The sequence below is a fragment of the Pogona vitticeps genome, chromosome 5 (assembly GCF_051106095.1).
Source record: "Pogona vitticeps strain Pit_001003342236 chromosome 5, PviZW2.1, whole genome shotgun sequence".
NCBI lineage: Eukaryota > Metazoa > Chordata > Lepidosauria > Squamata > Agamidae > Pogona > Pogona vitticeps.
Genome location: NC_135787.1, coordinates 178,043,903 through 178,060,002, shown reverse-complemented (window position 1 = coordinate 178,060,002; position 16,100 = coordinate 178,043,903). Strand labels below are relative to the sequence as shown.

Below are 16,100 nucleotides of genomic sequence, written 5' to 3'. Positions count from 1 at the left end.
CCACTTGCCCACTTACGGTAACATCTTTGGAGACTTAATTCCACCTGGGCTCTTTTGCTGGTGAAGAATATACTTTGACAGTCAGTTCAGCCAAAAGCTGTTTTAAGTTAAGTTGATCTCACTTTTTAAGTCCTTTATCCAGGTTTAGCTCATCAGCGCTGGAGCTGCATTTAGACAAGTGGCAGGTAATGAGAACAGTCAAACAGCTAAGAAGTGCAAGTCTGCTGGAGGGCCTAATTACTCCTGTACTTAATGCTTCCTCCCCCCCCTCCCCATCACATCATTCCACCCCTCAGATGATGATTAGACCTATTTATAGGGGCAATGTTTCTTATTATTCAGCACAGTGGAACTTTTGCCAATCAGCTTGCTACCATCTGCATTTTTGATTACTGCTTAATAACACCTTGGAACACAGTTTAATTAAAGCAGAATATAAATAGACTTATGCCAAACCCCACCACCTTCATTTTAACTTGTGTAAGGCACTTGCAGCCTCCTTGCTTTTTCTAAATAAATGCAAATTGGAGGTTGCCTGACTTAGAAACCCGCAATTGCTGGATATCTCATCGGTTTTGGTATCTGGTTGGGAGTTCAGTCCCCCACTGTGCTCTTTCTTGACAGAGGCTGGACTCTATGATATATAAGGGCCCCTTCCAGCTCTGCAGCTCTAAAATGATGATGATGCAATCTCTGCTCTTGCTTGACTCTGCTGAATCTCTTTGCTTTGTACTCTTTATCTGATTTGTTCTCCTTTGGAATAGAATGTTTTTCCTGTTGGACACAAATACATACAAGTAGACCAAGAATCTAGTGGTCAGTGCAGATGGGATTTGACAGCAACGCAGTGCAGTGTCAGAAGCATTTTCATGTTAAAAAAATTGCATGCTAATATTAAACTGCCTAAATTCCTCCAAGGAACAAATATTTGTGGGTGTTTCAGGAAAAAAAAGATGGTTTGGAATAACCCAATTATTTTCCTGTCCCTGTGGGATGTTATATTTGAATTACTTACATCACCACCTTTACTAATGAATGTAGCAAAGGTATCTCTGGGCTTCATCTCACCAGGCTTTTTCAGGCTATGAAGTAGCTGGCTCATAAATCTTATTTTACACTGTATGATACATTCACTTTAAATTCCACTGCTGCTGTGAGAAACCTATAAGGTTCTCATTTCATTTCCATCCTCAGTATTGTAGTAAAAAGCATTAGGCTTTAGGCATGAGATGAGATATGAGGAATTATTTAATAGATAAAGTAAATACATATTTTTTATTAAAACTCCATTTGTTGTGTCTATTGATTGCTTAAGGTTAGATGTTATCAATAAATTTCAGCAGTTACTTTTCACAAAATATACGTGCATAATATATGTGCATTACTTTTCATAAAATATATGTGCAATATATGAGGCTGATGGCCTCTCTAAATAAACGTGTAAATCAGTAGCTCTTTTACCTAAGTCATTTCCATTTAATTCTCTTAGAATGACACAGAGGACAAGTCCTGCTGTCACTCACGAAGGGCCTTCAGATTGTTAAGGCAAGTGCTCTTCAGCTTTGTAGAAAGTCTTCCTTCTGGTTAGCAAGTTCTGCTCACCTTGGAAAAAATATAGTTCAAAAAGAGACTGATCCAGTTTTGATGACTCACTTTGATGAGAAGTGAGCAAGCATTTCATTTTGTTTTGTTGTTTAACAAAAATCTGCAAATTTCTTCATGGTCAAGTTACCCTGTTTCCCCAACAATAAGACCTAACCTGAAAATAAACCCTAGTATGATTTTTCAGGATGCTCATAATATAAGCCCTACCCCCAAAATAACCCCCAGTTAAGTGAAACCCCGCCCTCCACTATTGTGCAGCATTGTGCAGCAACAAGAAGATGACATGACTGCATTTGAATCAATGTAGATTGTTTACATGAAAACAATAAAACATTCCCTAAAAATAAGCCCAAATGTGTTTTTGGAGCAAAAATTAATATAAGACCCTGTTTTATTTTTGGGGAAACACGGTAGAAATATTTAAAAAGTTGAATTTGGAAAAAACAAAGAAATGACAAGATACATTTTTTTTTAATCTAAGAAAATAAGAATGTTTAAATCTTGAAAATCTAGGTCTAAATGTCTATGTTTATTTGGTATACAGTGGTGCCTCGCATGTTGACGTTAATTCGTTCCGCAAAAATCGCTGCAAAATGAAAACAACGTCATGCGATTTTAAAAAGCCCATTTATGTGTTCCTAGAGGCTTCAAACTCACCGTCCAGCGAAGATCCTCCATAGCGCGGCCATTTTCACTGCCCGTGCAGTGAGAAATCTGTGCCAGAAAACAGCGGGCAGCCATTTTTTTTACCCAGTGGCCATTTTGAAACCACCGATCAGCTGTGCGAAAATCATCGCTTTGCGATGATCGGTTACCGAAACGGGACCGATCATCGCAAAGCAAAATTCCCCCATAGGAAACATCATTTTGCAATCGCTTTTGCGATCGCAAAAACATCGACGTAAAGCGATTTCATTGTCAAACGGAGTGCTTGTATAGCGAGGCACCACTGTACCAGCTAAAAGCCTACCATCATACAGATTGATATGAACTGGGCACTCTTGATTAGTCTAGATCCTCATTCACACAGAGTAATGTTTGTAGTAATGAGCTGTCTCAAGCACTCTAATGAATATTTATGCAGAGTGATCAGGCAGACTTAAGCCCAGTTCCTCTTTTTGTGTACTCTACGTCCAGATATATAGTTGAAAAGAGCTCCCTTATTGTCGGCCACATTCAGAACACTTAGATTGTTCTTCTTTGACTGGGGAAGGCTCTCAGTAATCAAGCTTGAGTCCTCTACCCTGCAGTGCAAAACAGGATCATGCCCTACGTCGCCTTCTATTGCTCATCATGAAACATGCAGTTATTTCCATCAAAATGGACCACCTCTTTGTGCTTGTCCCACTTCTGTCAGAAGAAAAATTAAAGTCACTTTGACTACTTTTCTTACTAATTTTTTGAACCTATCAACTTCATAGGTGTCTCTTGTTTCACTTCCAAGTAATTGCAGGGCTCTAGCCTGTCAATTTGAATTGATATAGCTCAGTCCTACTGACTTATTTTGATGATGGAGCTGTCAAAGCCTATGATCCTACTGTCAGATGTTCTCTTTATCACTCCTTAGCAAAAGGGAGTGATCTTACTATTAGTTGACAACGATGATGAAATAATAATTCTTCAGGCAGCCCATGTGAATAATAGACTTCTGTATTGAGATTTGCAAAATCTAGGTTTTAGTCTACATTCAGCCATAAAACTCATTGGTTGATGTTGCGTTAGTCTCTCTCTTTTGGTCTGAGATTTCTTGCAAGGGTTTTGTGAGGAGGACAGCCATGTATGTCATCTTGAGCTAACAGAGGAAAGACAGAACATAATTGTAACAAATCAAGAAATGGGCATCTAATGCCAGAATGATACCAAAGTTCTTTCTTTTAATATTAAATGCCAGAAGGGGTTAAGGCCAAATACTTGGGGATCTAACACAATTCATGTACCTGCGCAGTTCTTCTCAGGGTATTGTTGTTAACCCAGTTCTAAATTTCACGACCCTGATAGGGTTTTTAAAGTATGCAAGATGTTCAGGACATTGGTTACAATTGCCAACACCCAGTGCGTTTCTGTGGTTGAGTGGGAATTTGAACCTAGGTCTCCTGAGTCCTGCCTCAACTCTCTATCTTTTGACAGAAGTTGGACAAATCTTGGTGCTGGTTCTGGAGGAGAAAATTACATGGCTCAAATGCCATCTAACAGTGTCCTGGCTTTCACAGCTACCAATGTTACCTGTAAGGATTAGAAGTATTCATCTCTGCAAAGATTATGAGGGGTAGACAAAACCAATTAAGTTTCTAAGCAAAATGCTTGTAAGTATCAAGTAACTCAGAGAGCTCATACGGGCTTTTAAATGGTTGTCATGGAATGACCATCTTGTGCAGTCTCAGAGGTCCCAAGCGATGGCCATGAAGATAACCCATGCAGATAATCCTATTTGAAAGGCCTCATGTCAGAGGCTGCATTTCACCTTCCACTCCATTTGAAAATTGTGACTTTAAGTGATTTAGCCAAGGATTAAAACTGGAAGTCAGGCTCTTGGACAGGTCCTAGCATGGGCTTCAATAGATGTTTAATTGGCTGCTACTTGGTTTTTCAGGTGGAAATGGCTACTGCAACTCAGAAATATTTTCTGGAAGGACAGACATACTCCGTTCCCCTCATCCAGCCCAACCTTCGCAGAGAAGAAGCCATTCATCAGATAGCAGATGCTCTTGAGTACCTGCAGAAAGTGTCAGATGATATCTTCAACAGGTGTGTTTCCTCACATTGGGAAGAGAGAAAGAGATAACTTGGTTATTTTGTTTTGTAATGAGACAACTAATTTTTCTGCCTTTTAGAACCTTAGCGGGTCCCAAAAGATGGGGAAAACTGGAATCTCAGTTGCCTTGGGTTTGTTTTTTCTTGTCTCCCACCCTCCAGGATTCATACTATTTCATGCTTATGTTATTTTAAGATATTTAATAATTAAAAAAATTTAGGGTGGTTTTTTTAATGTAAAATTGTGGTTTTGTGCATTAATTGCCATAACTGTATGAGGAGTTCTCCATTGGGACGAATTGCTTCTTGGGTTCTTTGTCAATTAGTGACTGCTTGTACTTTCTTCAATAGTTAGGGACTGTTCAAGATTCAAAGAATCACAGCTCTGGGGGATTCTAATGCCTGTAACAGTCCCTAATGATGGAGACAAGTAATAGGAAATTACAGACAGTTGCCAATCAACAGGGAAGGAAATCATGTCCCAGAAAGTAATTACTCCTATTAAACACAGTCAGTTAAGAAAATGGAGGTCCAAATCACTATTTTTATGCATACACACACAGACTGAATGATGTTTACTTGCTTAGTAACTTTAAAGAAGGCAAAATACACAAAGCTGCCAATGCAGAGGTAAGAAAACATCTGGTTCTCATGGGACACATGTCAACAGCCCTGGTGGCAGCGGCCAGCCAACTATCAACCACAGCCTCGACAGGTAAAAGGTAAAGGTTCCCCGTGACAATTTTTGTCCAGTCGTGTTTGACTCTAGGGGGCGGTGCTCATCCCCATTTCCAAGCCATAGAGCCAGCGTTTTGTCCGAAGACAATCTTTCCGTGGTCACATGGCCAGTGCGACTTAGACACAGAACACTGTTACCTTCCCACCTAGGTGGTCACTATTTATCTACTTGCATTTGCATGCTTTCGAACCGCTAGGTTGGCGGGAGCGCCAGTCAAATCAGCCAGAATCCCTCTTGCAGTATCCTGGAATTCTATAGGGTCCAATAACCTTCAAGGGCGGTCCATTAAAACAGGTCCTTGCTCCCCACGGGGAGGGAGACCTACTCTGAGATTGCATTTAATTAGGCAATGATCCAACCATGACAAGGGGACAGACACTAGGTCAGTCACCATCGGAGCAATCAAATCAAATAAATGATCAAACAAAATAAACAAACCATAACATAATAATCACAACAAGATCCAGATTAATCAGACATCAGTAACAATATACATAAACAAATTAAACAATTAACACTATAACTCATACAGAATTATGCAAAAAGAAAGCAATTTAAGGTAAACTAAACAAAATAATTTAAAAAAGCATAGGTAAAGAGTCCTTTAACAGGACTTCTCCTTTGGGACTATTTACTGAACAAATCAGCTTTCTAGATGGTGCAGGCCTACCAAAGCACAAGGAGAGTCCCTGATGGGTGTTAGGGTGGAAAATGCTCTTTTCCAAATATAGTTGAGCTTTGAAGAGCAAAAGTGCAGTTTACACTCAAGGGATTCTTTCTTTGTGGCTTTTGATTTTCTTTTAATGTTAATTTGGAACACTGCAAGCTTTTGATAAGTTGCTGTTGCATCAACAGTTTCACTGAGGGGAAAAATCTTGCTGCGGCAATCTGCCTACATTTATACACACACACACAGTCGATATAGTCTTGACTGTCTTCAGTTTCAAACGTGTGCTGGAGAGGCCACTCACCATTTTGTCAAGGAAATGTGCAACACTGAAATTGAGGATCCCAGCGTGGCTTTTTCAATATGTGTGCTATCACATTTAAACCAATACTTTGAAGATGTGTTTCCAAAACATTTAAGGGAAGAAATAATCAGCGATAGCCTTGTAGGCACAAAACAAATACATACTGAGATGATACCTTTGCAGGTCACCTAGAAAGGCAGATAGGCAAAATGTGCAAAGGCATAAAGAAAGAAGTAATATTTTTTAAAAATGTTATCTCTTTTATCAGCCAAGATGTTAAGAGTAACCTGTAAGGGGAGGAAGTGGAAGTGGTGAAAAGCCTTGTCATCTGCATCTTATTTCATGTTCTTCTTGGTTTGCCTATATAGATTATTAGAGCTGGCTAGATCTTTCTGTGTGTTATCTGACTAGAAGTTCAATTTTCCTCCTGGGAGAAGAGCTAGTCTGTGTAGCCTTGGGCAAGCTGCACAGTCCCAGGGCATCCCAGAAGAAGAGAATAGTAAACCACTTCTGAGTACTTAATATTTAGAAAATTCTGATGTTGATTTAACAGCATTCCCTTAGTGTAGTTTATGGGAAAGTACTATGAAGTCTGCTTAGATGATCCTCCCAACATCTACTTCCACAGTAGGAGGATCATGTCTTCTGTTTCTCCTGGAAAAAAGATGGACTTCTAACTCCTTGAATTGAAAATCTGTACAGAAAGTCTGTTTAAGAAATCCCCAAGATTACATACAGGTTTTTAAAAAATAAATTTAGAGTGGGTGTCACATTTGGTATTTATCTCTAGCCTGAACTACCTCTGGAGCCAAAAATGTCTAAGCTTAGTTTGTCTTACCCCAATAATGCTGGGAAAGGTGGGAGGGCAGCAGGAAGAGAAGATTACTGAACACGAGATGAATTGACCTAAAAGGAAGCCACAGGCTTGAGTTTACAGTTGCTGAGCAAGGCTGTTAAAGGCAGAACATTTTGGAAATATCTCACTCGTGGTGTCACCAAGTCAGAAGCGACTTGACGGCAGATAAAAACCACAGAGCCGCTTTCATGCAGTCAGCTTGACCAGCCACTGAACTGTGATGCAGAGCTAAATAGGAGTGGAGGTTGTAAATCCTCCTTGGTTTTGTGTCTAAATTTTAAAAAAACTTCCCAGTTTACTAACCACTTGCTTAAGATATGGGGGGACTTTGAAAAATCTGGTCTTTTGGTCCAGATGTTTCCCTGTGTGCAACTCAATAGAGGACGGCAGGCCTGGATCAAGACGTTTTGCTCTCTGACACAATGATCAGGAGAGTGTCCCTCCTCTTCTTCCATGTACAGCAGCAACCTGGCTTGGCACTTGCATCTTTCTTAGCGCAAGTGACAGGGCAGTAGCTTTAGGGCAGCAGGTTAGCCTGGAGATGCAGAGCAGAGCTCATGACCTACATAGATGTGATCTCCCACAGGAGGATCTGGTGGGGGGTGATTAAGAAGAATTGCTGGGGGGGATGGCTGTGCCTCCAGCATTTGCTACCTATGGTCTCTGCCTTGTGCTCTGTAATGAGTGACCTGGCTCTGAAGGATAGCATCTGCGAAGGCTCCCTGGTAGACAGTGATGCCTCTGATGGACGACAGCAACAGGTCCCTAAGGTTCAGAGGGTTCCTTTCTTGAAATGATCTTACTTTTTCTGCACATGATGACATAAGCTAGAATGAGCTTTAGCTCTTAATTCCTGCATGCCGCAATGCCTTCCCATCCTGCCGCTACCTCTGCATGCCAGTCACACTTCAGTCTCGCCGCACCAACCGTGGCTTTGCTCCCCCACTCTGGAGTGTACTTAAGGCTTGTAATTACTAATTCTTTTCTACCACAGAAGAGACTCCATCAGGCCTTTTGTTTGCTTTGCCTTTCCTTGGAGTTCTCTGATATAATTAATAATGATTTGGTAATTATGCAGGCGCCTGATTAAAAGTTCCACAACCTTGGGTGTTCTGTGCCAATCAAAGGGAAAGCTTTCAAGGTGAGAATATCACCACTTAACAGTGAATGACCTTTTTCTTCCTGCTTTCTTGAGATAAGATGCCTGTCTAGATCTCCTGTTTCCAGGAAGGATGTGGCTTATCAGGGAGAAGCATTCAGCTCTGTTCTTTCAGAGAGAAAGTTTGCTGCGGTTATGGATAGGAGTTGCCTCTGTAGAATATGCATGTGCAGGGAATTATCAAAAGAACTGGGGAAGCTGGTGTCTAACTGACATGAGAGCTCTTTGGGACAAATATGCAATAAGAAAATCTCTCGACCCCCCCCCATCCTCAAGTTTTACCTGTAAACCAAGATTCTCAACTGGTGTTGGGTTTTGCTTCAACAGAGACAGGATCCCAATGCTCTTAGATGATATTTTGAAAGCAACATTTCTAGGTGATGTTTCCATAGAACAATCTCACGCATTTGAAAGATCAGGGAACAAGGCTCTCAAGTGCAAAATTCAGAAAAACGTCTGTGGCCTGACGCAAGGAGCAAGGACATAGAATGAAAAAATAATTAACAAGATACCCATCAGGCAAGGCTCCTCATACACAGTCAAGCTGATAAAATATTTCTGTTGAGAGATTCAGAAAGGACAGATGGACCTACGTATGTAGAAGACATCGTTGTAGTCTGTGAACATTAAGCTGATTGTGAGGATGTTGTAGGCTAGCTGAGTAAGGAGGATCAAGTGGGAAGACTTAGAGGCCTATTATCTTGGAATCCAAAACAGAAAAAAGAGAAAGATGCAAGCTCTCACTTTAATTAAAAACAGAAGATTATTAAACTCACAAAATACTTAACACTCAAAGCTGCTTATGCAGCGACTACACCCATGGAAACAGGCTACCTCAACGAAACAAAGCCAAAAAAACCCCCACCATGGAATAAACAATATGGTAGCGCTCTTGCTGAGTTGCTGGAGCTCTTCACTGTCATGAAGCAAGATGTAACAGCAGCAGTTGAAGTCTAGGGGGAAAAAAAACAATTCACCTAGCAAGCAATATAGGAGTGCAGTAAAAAGAACTAACCTGATACTTGAAGGGCAAAGCAATTCTAACCCTAAAACTGCCACTCAGACAGTCCCAAAGGGGTGGCATGTAGATGCAGTTTGGACCAGACCCACCGTTAATCACAAGTCTGCAAGTAGGGACCTGTTCTATTGGACAAGCAAGAAGCAATTCATAGAAACAATCTCATCCATTGAAACAGAATTCGAGTCAGTTCCTCAAGCTTGTGAAGAAGGCATTTGACTATGCACATGGTTGAACCAAACCCACTATGGGTCACTTAAGACAGCCAAAGCTCAATGAAACTCATGGAATTCCTACAGCGTCCATGGCTGTTTTGAAATTCCCATCAGGCTCCCACTATTCCCCACTTGTTTTTCCAAAATGAAAAGAAAGGGGGGGGGAAGGAAGAATTCAGTCCCTCCACAAAGGTTTCAAAAGCTGTGGCTCTCCTCTAAAACAACTCCTACATTTTCTCTTAGAAAATAATCAACACACTTTCTTAAAAAAATCTAAAGCAACTTCTTGGCCAGTTTTTTTTCACAAAGAGGGGGGCCTTGGAAAGTTTGAGGGAGGTGGAGAAATGGACCGCCTCCACTGCTGAACAGAGCTCCTAAAGTCAAATTGAGATCCTGAGCCACTTGAAATGTAGCTCAAAAGTCAAGTTCTAATTTCTTCTTCTTTAAAAGCAAACCTTTTAACATCCACTGAAGTCAGTTCTTACTTAAGAAGAACACATACTGTGTTAAAATAAGTTGGCCTTTACTGTGGAGCTTTTCCCCACTTCCTTACAACAGATTTTGCTGCTCTTCTAGACTCAAGCTTGAGAGTTTGAGATCTTTGAAATGTCATCCTTGCTGCCCAGCCGTACTTGATAAAACTTAATGGGCAATATATTTTTTGTCTCGCTGCACTTACTAGCCATAATGATGTGTATGCATTTCTCACAGAGTGACTTTTGATCAAAACAGCATGCGTTTTGAAGTGCCTGGAATTCTGCAGGCAGGAGGCTTTACTCCTGAAAGAAAATGAAGGAGGTTTTTAGTGGCACTTGAAAAACAAGTGGTCTCTCATCTAGCGGTGGCACTTTGGCCCAAAACAATTATTGGCTGAACTTTGAAAGCCACCAGGACAGCAGTGGCATAATAATTCAAGGGAGTTATGGTTCGTTTTTTCTTTGAACCTGATTTCTCTTTCAATCAGGTACTGCAGTGGTCCTCAACCTTTTAGCCTCCATGCGTGGGAGGGGCTGTGTGTGTGTGTCTGTCCATGCATCCGTGGAAGGGGCCGTGTGTGCATGGGAGGGGCATGAATACGTCTGTGTGTGCAATGGGGCAGGAGATTTGTCTCTGTGGCCTGGAATGGGGGTTGGAGACCCCTGAGGTAGAGGAGCTATTCTCATATGGCAGCTAACGGTGCAGGGACAGTGGTGTGAGGGGAATGGGCAGGGAGAGCCTGTCATGAGAATTGGCTAATATACAGCGGTGCCTCGCATGACAATGATAATTTATTCCACTGAAATCGCTGTACAGCGAAATCGTCGTCACGTGAAAAAATAGCCCCATTGAAATGCATTTAAAACTGGTTAATGTGTTCCACTGGGGAAATTACCTCATCGTCCAGCGAAGATCCTCCACAGGGAAGCCATTTTCTGAGCGCCGATCAGCTGTTTTTAATGGCTGTCTTCCGAAGCATGGGTCGGAAAACAGAGGGGAAGCCGTTTTGCGATGTCGTACAAATCGGCGTATTGCAAACAAACGGTTCGTGAAGCACGGACCTATTCCATGTCCAGTGAAAAAAAACATTGGAAACATCATTTTGCGATCACTATAGCGATTGCAAAAAAGTCACCATCCTGCGGTTTCTTCGTTCTGCGAGATAATCGTGTAGTGGGGCACCACTGTATGTAAGAATTGGCCTGGACTGGCTGCTGATCCACCACTATGATAGTTATGTACTCTCAAGTAGCTTCTGACTTACGATGATTCTAACAGAGTTCTCAATGTATCTGAGATGTTCAAGGAGTGCCTTACCATTGTTAGTTTCCATGCCTATGTGCAGATATGAGTCCAAGTCTCCTAAGTCCTAGTTCTAACACTTTATCACACTGGCTCTCAATCTGTTACTGCAAACCTGAATTTCCAAGAAATAGATATCATGGCATTACTTACCCTTTTTGCATTTCTTTTCTTGGATGTTAGAATGTTATGACTGTATTTGGAAACAACATGCAGATCTGTCCCAGCTTCACTGCGAGGTTGCAGTACACAGCTAAACAGACTTCTGAAGTTGTGTAGTCGATGTACTTTTTAGAAACATATTTTTAAACTATGTTTAGGATCTAAATTAAAAATTTATATTTTTACTGTTAATAATTGCATCTCAGTTAACATTACAAATAATTAAGAATGAACTACACAGATTTCACTGTGACTATGATATTGAGTCTACTGTGGACATTAACCTACTTGTTACAACCTATCCCTTCAGAAATTGAGCCTTTCACCACAAAAGAATAGCTTGTTCTGCCATCACTACATGCATGATGGCTTCCAACTCCCCAGGAAGGCGTAGACCTCACAGCTTGTATATGGAACACTGTTAAGAGATTGCAACAATTTTAATAATGTGGATATATTTTTCTTCAGGAGTTAAAATTTGATATCCTCCATAATTTACACTTCATGGTTTTTTAAAAAACTTTTAATATTATTGCCTGTTGATCTCTAGTGTGCATGTAACCTATAATAGTTCAGCTTTGTGGAACTGCTTTTTTAAAAAACTGACAAGGCTTCGTCTAAGTCAGTTTTGGGGAAATGCCACGTGCAGAATGGTTGATAGCATCAGCCTTTGCATACTTCAATTGTAAGTGCCTGCATAATTTAACGAACCTGGAAGCTGTGCTTTCTTTCTCCATATATTATATAAAGGTCAGGGTTTCATGGAATTCATCTCATTTTGCTGGCATAAAGCAAATAATAGCATTTATATAGCATCTTGCAAGCACTCTGAATCCTTTATATAAGTTGTCTTGATCAATGACTTTACCCACAGCCAACTTCTGTACAGAGTGGATGTGCTTGCTTGACGTAGCTGCTCCAGGTTTAGGTCCTATGCCATGACTTGACCTCTGTGAGTGTCTTGATCGAGAAGTGTCCAGGTCCCTTTCCACTAAAGAACTGATGAAGTCAGGAAATGAGGTCTCCTCTGAAGCGTCAATAGCAATTGTTCATTTCCCAAGAACTCAGTGTGGCTCATAGCTTAAACATTGCGTTTTGTTGGTTCAGATCAGATATAGGGAACCTGTAACCCTCCAGACATTGTTGGACTGTAACTCTTATCAAGCTTCCCCATCCTCTATGTTAAGGAGGGCTAATGGCAGTTTGCAGATGTTTGGAAGGCCTCTTGGAGTTTAGATTGCTAAGGGCTCAAAGTATTAGCACATAAAAAGAGTCTTACTTGATCAGAACAAAATTCAGGCTGGTCCAGCATCCTGCCTTTCACTGTAGCAACCAGATGTTTAGAAAGTGCTGACAGTAATCCTTTCCCCACCCCCATTGCCTCCTAAAGACTGTTATTCGGTGGTATACAACCAGTCTATTCTATGTGGCAAACAGCCAATGATACTGATTTGTATCTGTTGTTAATTTGTCTAATCCTTTTCTAAAGCCATCTAAGTCAGAGGTTACTAGAGCATCCTGAGGCAGTGAATTCCCATGCATGAATTATTAACTGCCTGAAGAACTTTCTGTTCTGAAACTCCTGTCCTTCAGTTTCAGTGGATAACCCTGAAAGCTAATATTATATTAAAGAGTGCACTTCCACATATCAGTTATAACTTTATAAACCTTAGGTATGCAATCATAGAATCATAAAGAATTAAATTGGAAGGGGCCTATAAGGCCATTGAATCCAACCCCTTGCTCAAAGCAAGAATCGAAGCAGATCTAGCAGGTGGTTGTCCAGTTTTCTCTTGAATGCCTCCACCATTGGAGCACTCACCACCACTGGTTATGTTGTCCTACTGCTCTTAACATCGTTAAGATGTTTTTCCCTGATATTCAGCCAAAATCAGACTTCCTGTTGCTTGAGCCCATTACTGCATGTCCTGCACTCTGGGATGATCAGGAACAAATCTTGCCCCTCCCTAATCTCGGAGTTATTATTATTTCTAAATTAAAGCCTCTCAGAAATGTTACATATTGTTGTTGTTGTTTAGTCGTTAAGTCATGTCCAACTCTTTGTGACCCCATGGACCAGAGCACGCCAGGCCCTCCTGTCTTCCTCTGCCTCCCGGAGTTTGGTCAAATTCATGTTGGTTGCTTCGATGACACTGTCCAACCATCTCGTCCTCTGTCGTCCCCTTCTCCTCTTGCCTTCACTCCTTCCCAACATCAGGGTGTTTTCCAGGGAGTTTTTTCTTCTCATGAGATGACCAAAGTATTGACGCCTCAGCTTCAGGATCTGAACCACAGTACATATACAGTGGTATTTCACACTGTTTATTTTTCCCAACAGATTTTAAATGCTGATCATGTTTCTGTAAACTTACCATTAACAGAAATGATTATCATAGATTCATGTGTAATTATGTGACCTTTGACACTGCTGTTATGACCCATATTCTTAGGAGTCAATCAGATAGCAGATAGGGCAGTGTAGAAAAGGAAATTGTACCAGCTATGAATAAATTCACATCTTTTTATACATGCTGCATAAATCACAGATGGAAAACTTTTGGCCATCTAGATGGATCTTTCTGATGACAACACTCATCATAATTTACCACTGACCATAACTTATGGGAGTGGAAGTCCAAAACATCTGAACACATAAGAGTTGCTCACCCGTGCATTAAATAATCCAGAAACACTCCTACAATGAGTTTTTTTGTCAATATCATGAGGGACTATCTTTTCCTGATTTCTTGATCTCTACAGGAGGAAGTCACTTGCAGGTTTTCCCTGCCAGTCCTTATTAACTTAATAAAAGAGGAAGAGACTGCCTTTTCTCATAATAAAACGCTGAATCCTCCCACGGGTGTTAATTTTGTGTTCTTACAGATGAGTTTTTTCCATTCAGTGAGCTTTGAAGCAGGACATTCAGCAAAGTCACTTCACTTTACTGGCATGGCTTCCATCAGAGATTTAGTTAGGAGGGAAGTGTCTGGAAATATAAGACTCTGTGGCTTGAAATATCTCACTGTAAACTCCCAGCAGTAAAATGGGGAGGTCTAGCCTTCACACTTTGTTGGCAAATTATATTATCTCACTTTTCTCTAATTCTTCCCTACTGTCAATTGACTTAGAGAAGTTTGAGGCTTCAAAGCCCTGTAAACTTTTCTGTTAGCAGATTCATGAAAGAGAGTAAAACACTACAGTTTTGGGAAGAAGGAATCTGTCTTTTGAACTTAGGACCAGAATGTCTCCAATCCTGCTTTCCTTCTTGAAAGGTCCCAAAGATTTTGATAATTTTAAGAATACATTGAACAACAGTAAAGAAAGTCTAGTAAATTGCTGCATGTCTTGGAGGAAAAACAGTCAAAGGTGGAGATGCTTAGCATAACCTTCATTTGTCAGTCTGTCAAGATGATAATATTCCTCTCCATGTTACTCTTTCAGATGTGGGAATTAAGTGCTAATTCTACATGATTTAAATGAAAAATCGTGTCTAAGTTGACATGGAAAAGTGACATGGCTGGAGCACTTGTAACCAGTTTAAGTGCCAACTTATTTGCAAACTTCATTAAGTTTCCATAACATTTTGTGGGCTAAGTCTCAATTACCCTTGACATGTAGAAATGGGAGAGATGTAGACAAAACATGCAGAGGAATGTGTCAAGCGGTAGAGTGGAGAATGCAAACAAGAGGCCACTGGATGTGAAACAGGCAAACAAACAAAGAGACCACTGCAGCATTCCAGAGGTACAATGACAGGAGATTACCATAACAGAAGCAGTATGGATAGAGAAAGAAGACTGGATGTTTAGTGACTGCATGAATGGAAATAGCCTCATTACTAACTAGTAAGAATTTGAGAATTAAAGATTTCAGAGGAACCAAAAATCGCACACAGAGAACAAGTATGAAGTCTCCCAAATGACATTAGAAAGGCTGCTGCTTGTGAAACTAACAGCAGCATTGAATTGCTTCTCTTGCTTCAATTATCATTTTGCATAGTGAAAATAAGTTCTAATAATATACCTGTCAGCGTCACTTAAGAACGGCTGGAACCTCAGTCAGCTTCACTTTATATTCTTGCTTGAGTGTTCTATTGAGATTGAGATTAATTCTCCAGTGAATATATTGATAGAGTATTCAATAACCAGTTTACTAGAAACACAGTGGTAAGTTACATTGCAGCCATTGACCAAAGCCATGATCAATATGAAATGCAAAATTTTGAGGTAAATAGCATAGGGACTATCTGCTGAGGAGACCTAGGTCTCCCTGTGATTGTAGTCTTTCAAGCTGTAGTGGTATAGGCTGGATATAGAAATAGATGCTTACATAAGGAAATACAGGATATGTATCAAGGAATGGGCAACTGTGGTGGCCCATGGGAGCCAAACCCCTGCCCCTAGCACCAGCCGTGGGCCACGTCAGGCCTGGAAGGGGCCCCAAATGTGCCAAAAACATAGAAATGTAATAATCAGAAGTGCTTGAATGGCTGTTTTCAAGAAATCGCCCTGTGGAACCTGCTGCACAAAGGTTCATTCTCGTGTGTGTGTGTGTATGTGTGCACGCACATGCACACACAAATCCTGACAGCTCTCATTTTTACAGGCCACACACGGCAGTTTAGCGCCTTTCAAAGTGGGACTGCCTGCTAGCACTTCAGCACCTGCAAATCAGGCTCAAGAAGTAATCAAAGTGTGATAAACATTAATTAGGGTAATAACCAGTAGCTTAGTGCGGGGGCAGAAGAAATCTTGATTATGTTTTCTCATGGGATTTCTCCCCATCAAGTTTTTGATTGCACTTACTCAGACATGAAAGTTTTGAGGTGAAGCTGGCATTTAAAAT

At 40.7% G+C, this 16,100-nt stretch overlaps 1 protein-coding gene and 1 long non-coding RNA gene across 9 annotated transcripts in view; one reads left to right on the top strand and one right to left on the bottom strand.

The window, feature by feature from the left end:
• WASHC1 (WASH complex subunit 1) overlaps positions 1 to 16,100 on the top strand; it is a 64,351-nt gene that overhangs the window by 16,749 nt on the left and 31,502 nt on the right. For 7 of the 8 annotated variants that reach the window (XM_072999899.2, XM_072999894.2, XM_072999892.2 and 4 more), the window contains one exon: positions 4,196 to 4,350. In XM_072999899.2, coding sequence (XP_072856000.2) covers positions 4,202 to 4,350 — 149 coding nt within the window. In that variant the 5' untranslated portion in view covers positions 4,196 to 4,201. Of the gene's footprint in view, positions 1 to 1,489; positions 1,546 to 4,195; positions 4,351 to 16,100 lie in introns of all 8 variants that reach the window. The other variant, XM_078376286.1, reaches the window with a different exon arrangement.
• On the bottom strand, positions 8,940 to 10,775 carry LOC144583136 (uncharacterized). The gene is made up of 3 exons (XR_013536756.1): positions 10,687 to 10,775; positions 9,994 to 10,093; positions 8,940 to 9,034 (listed from the first exon to the last, which is right to left on the bottom strand). It is a non-coding gene; the product is annotated as an uncharacterized LOC144583136 (long non-coding RNA).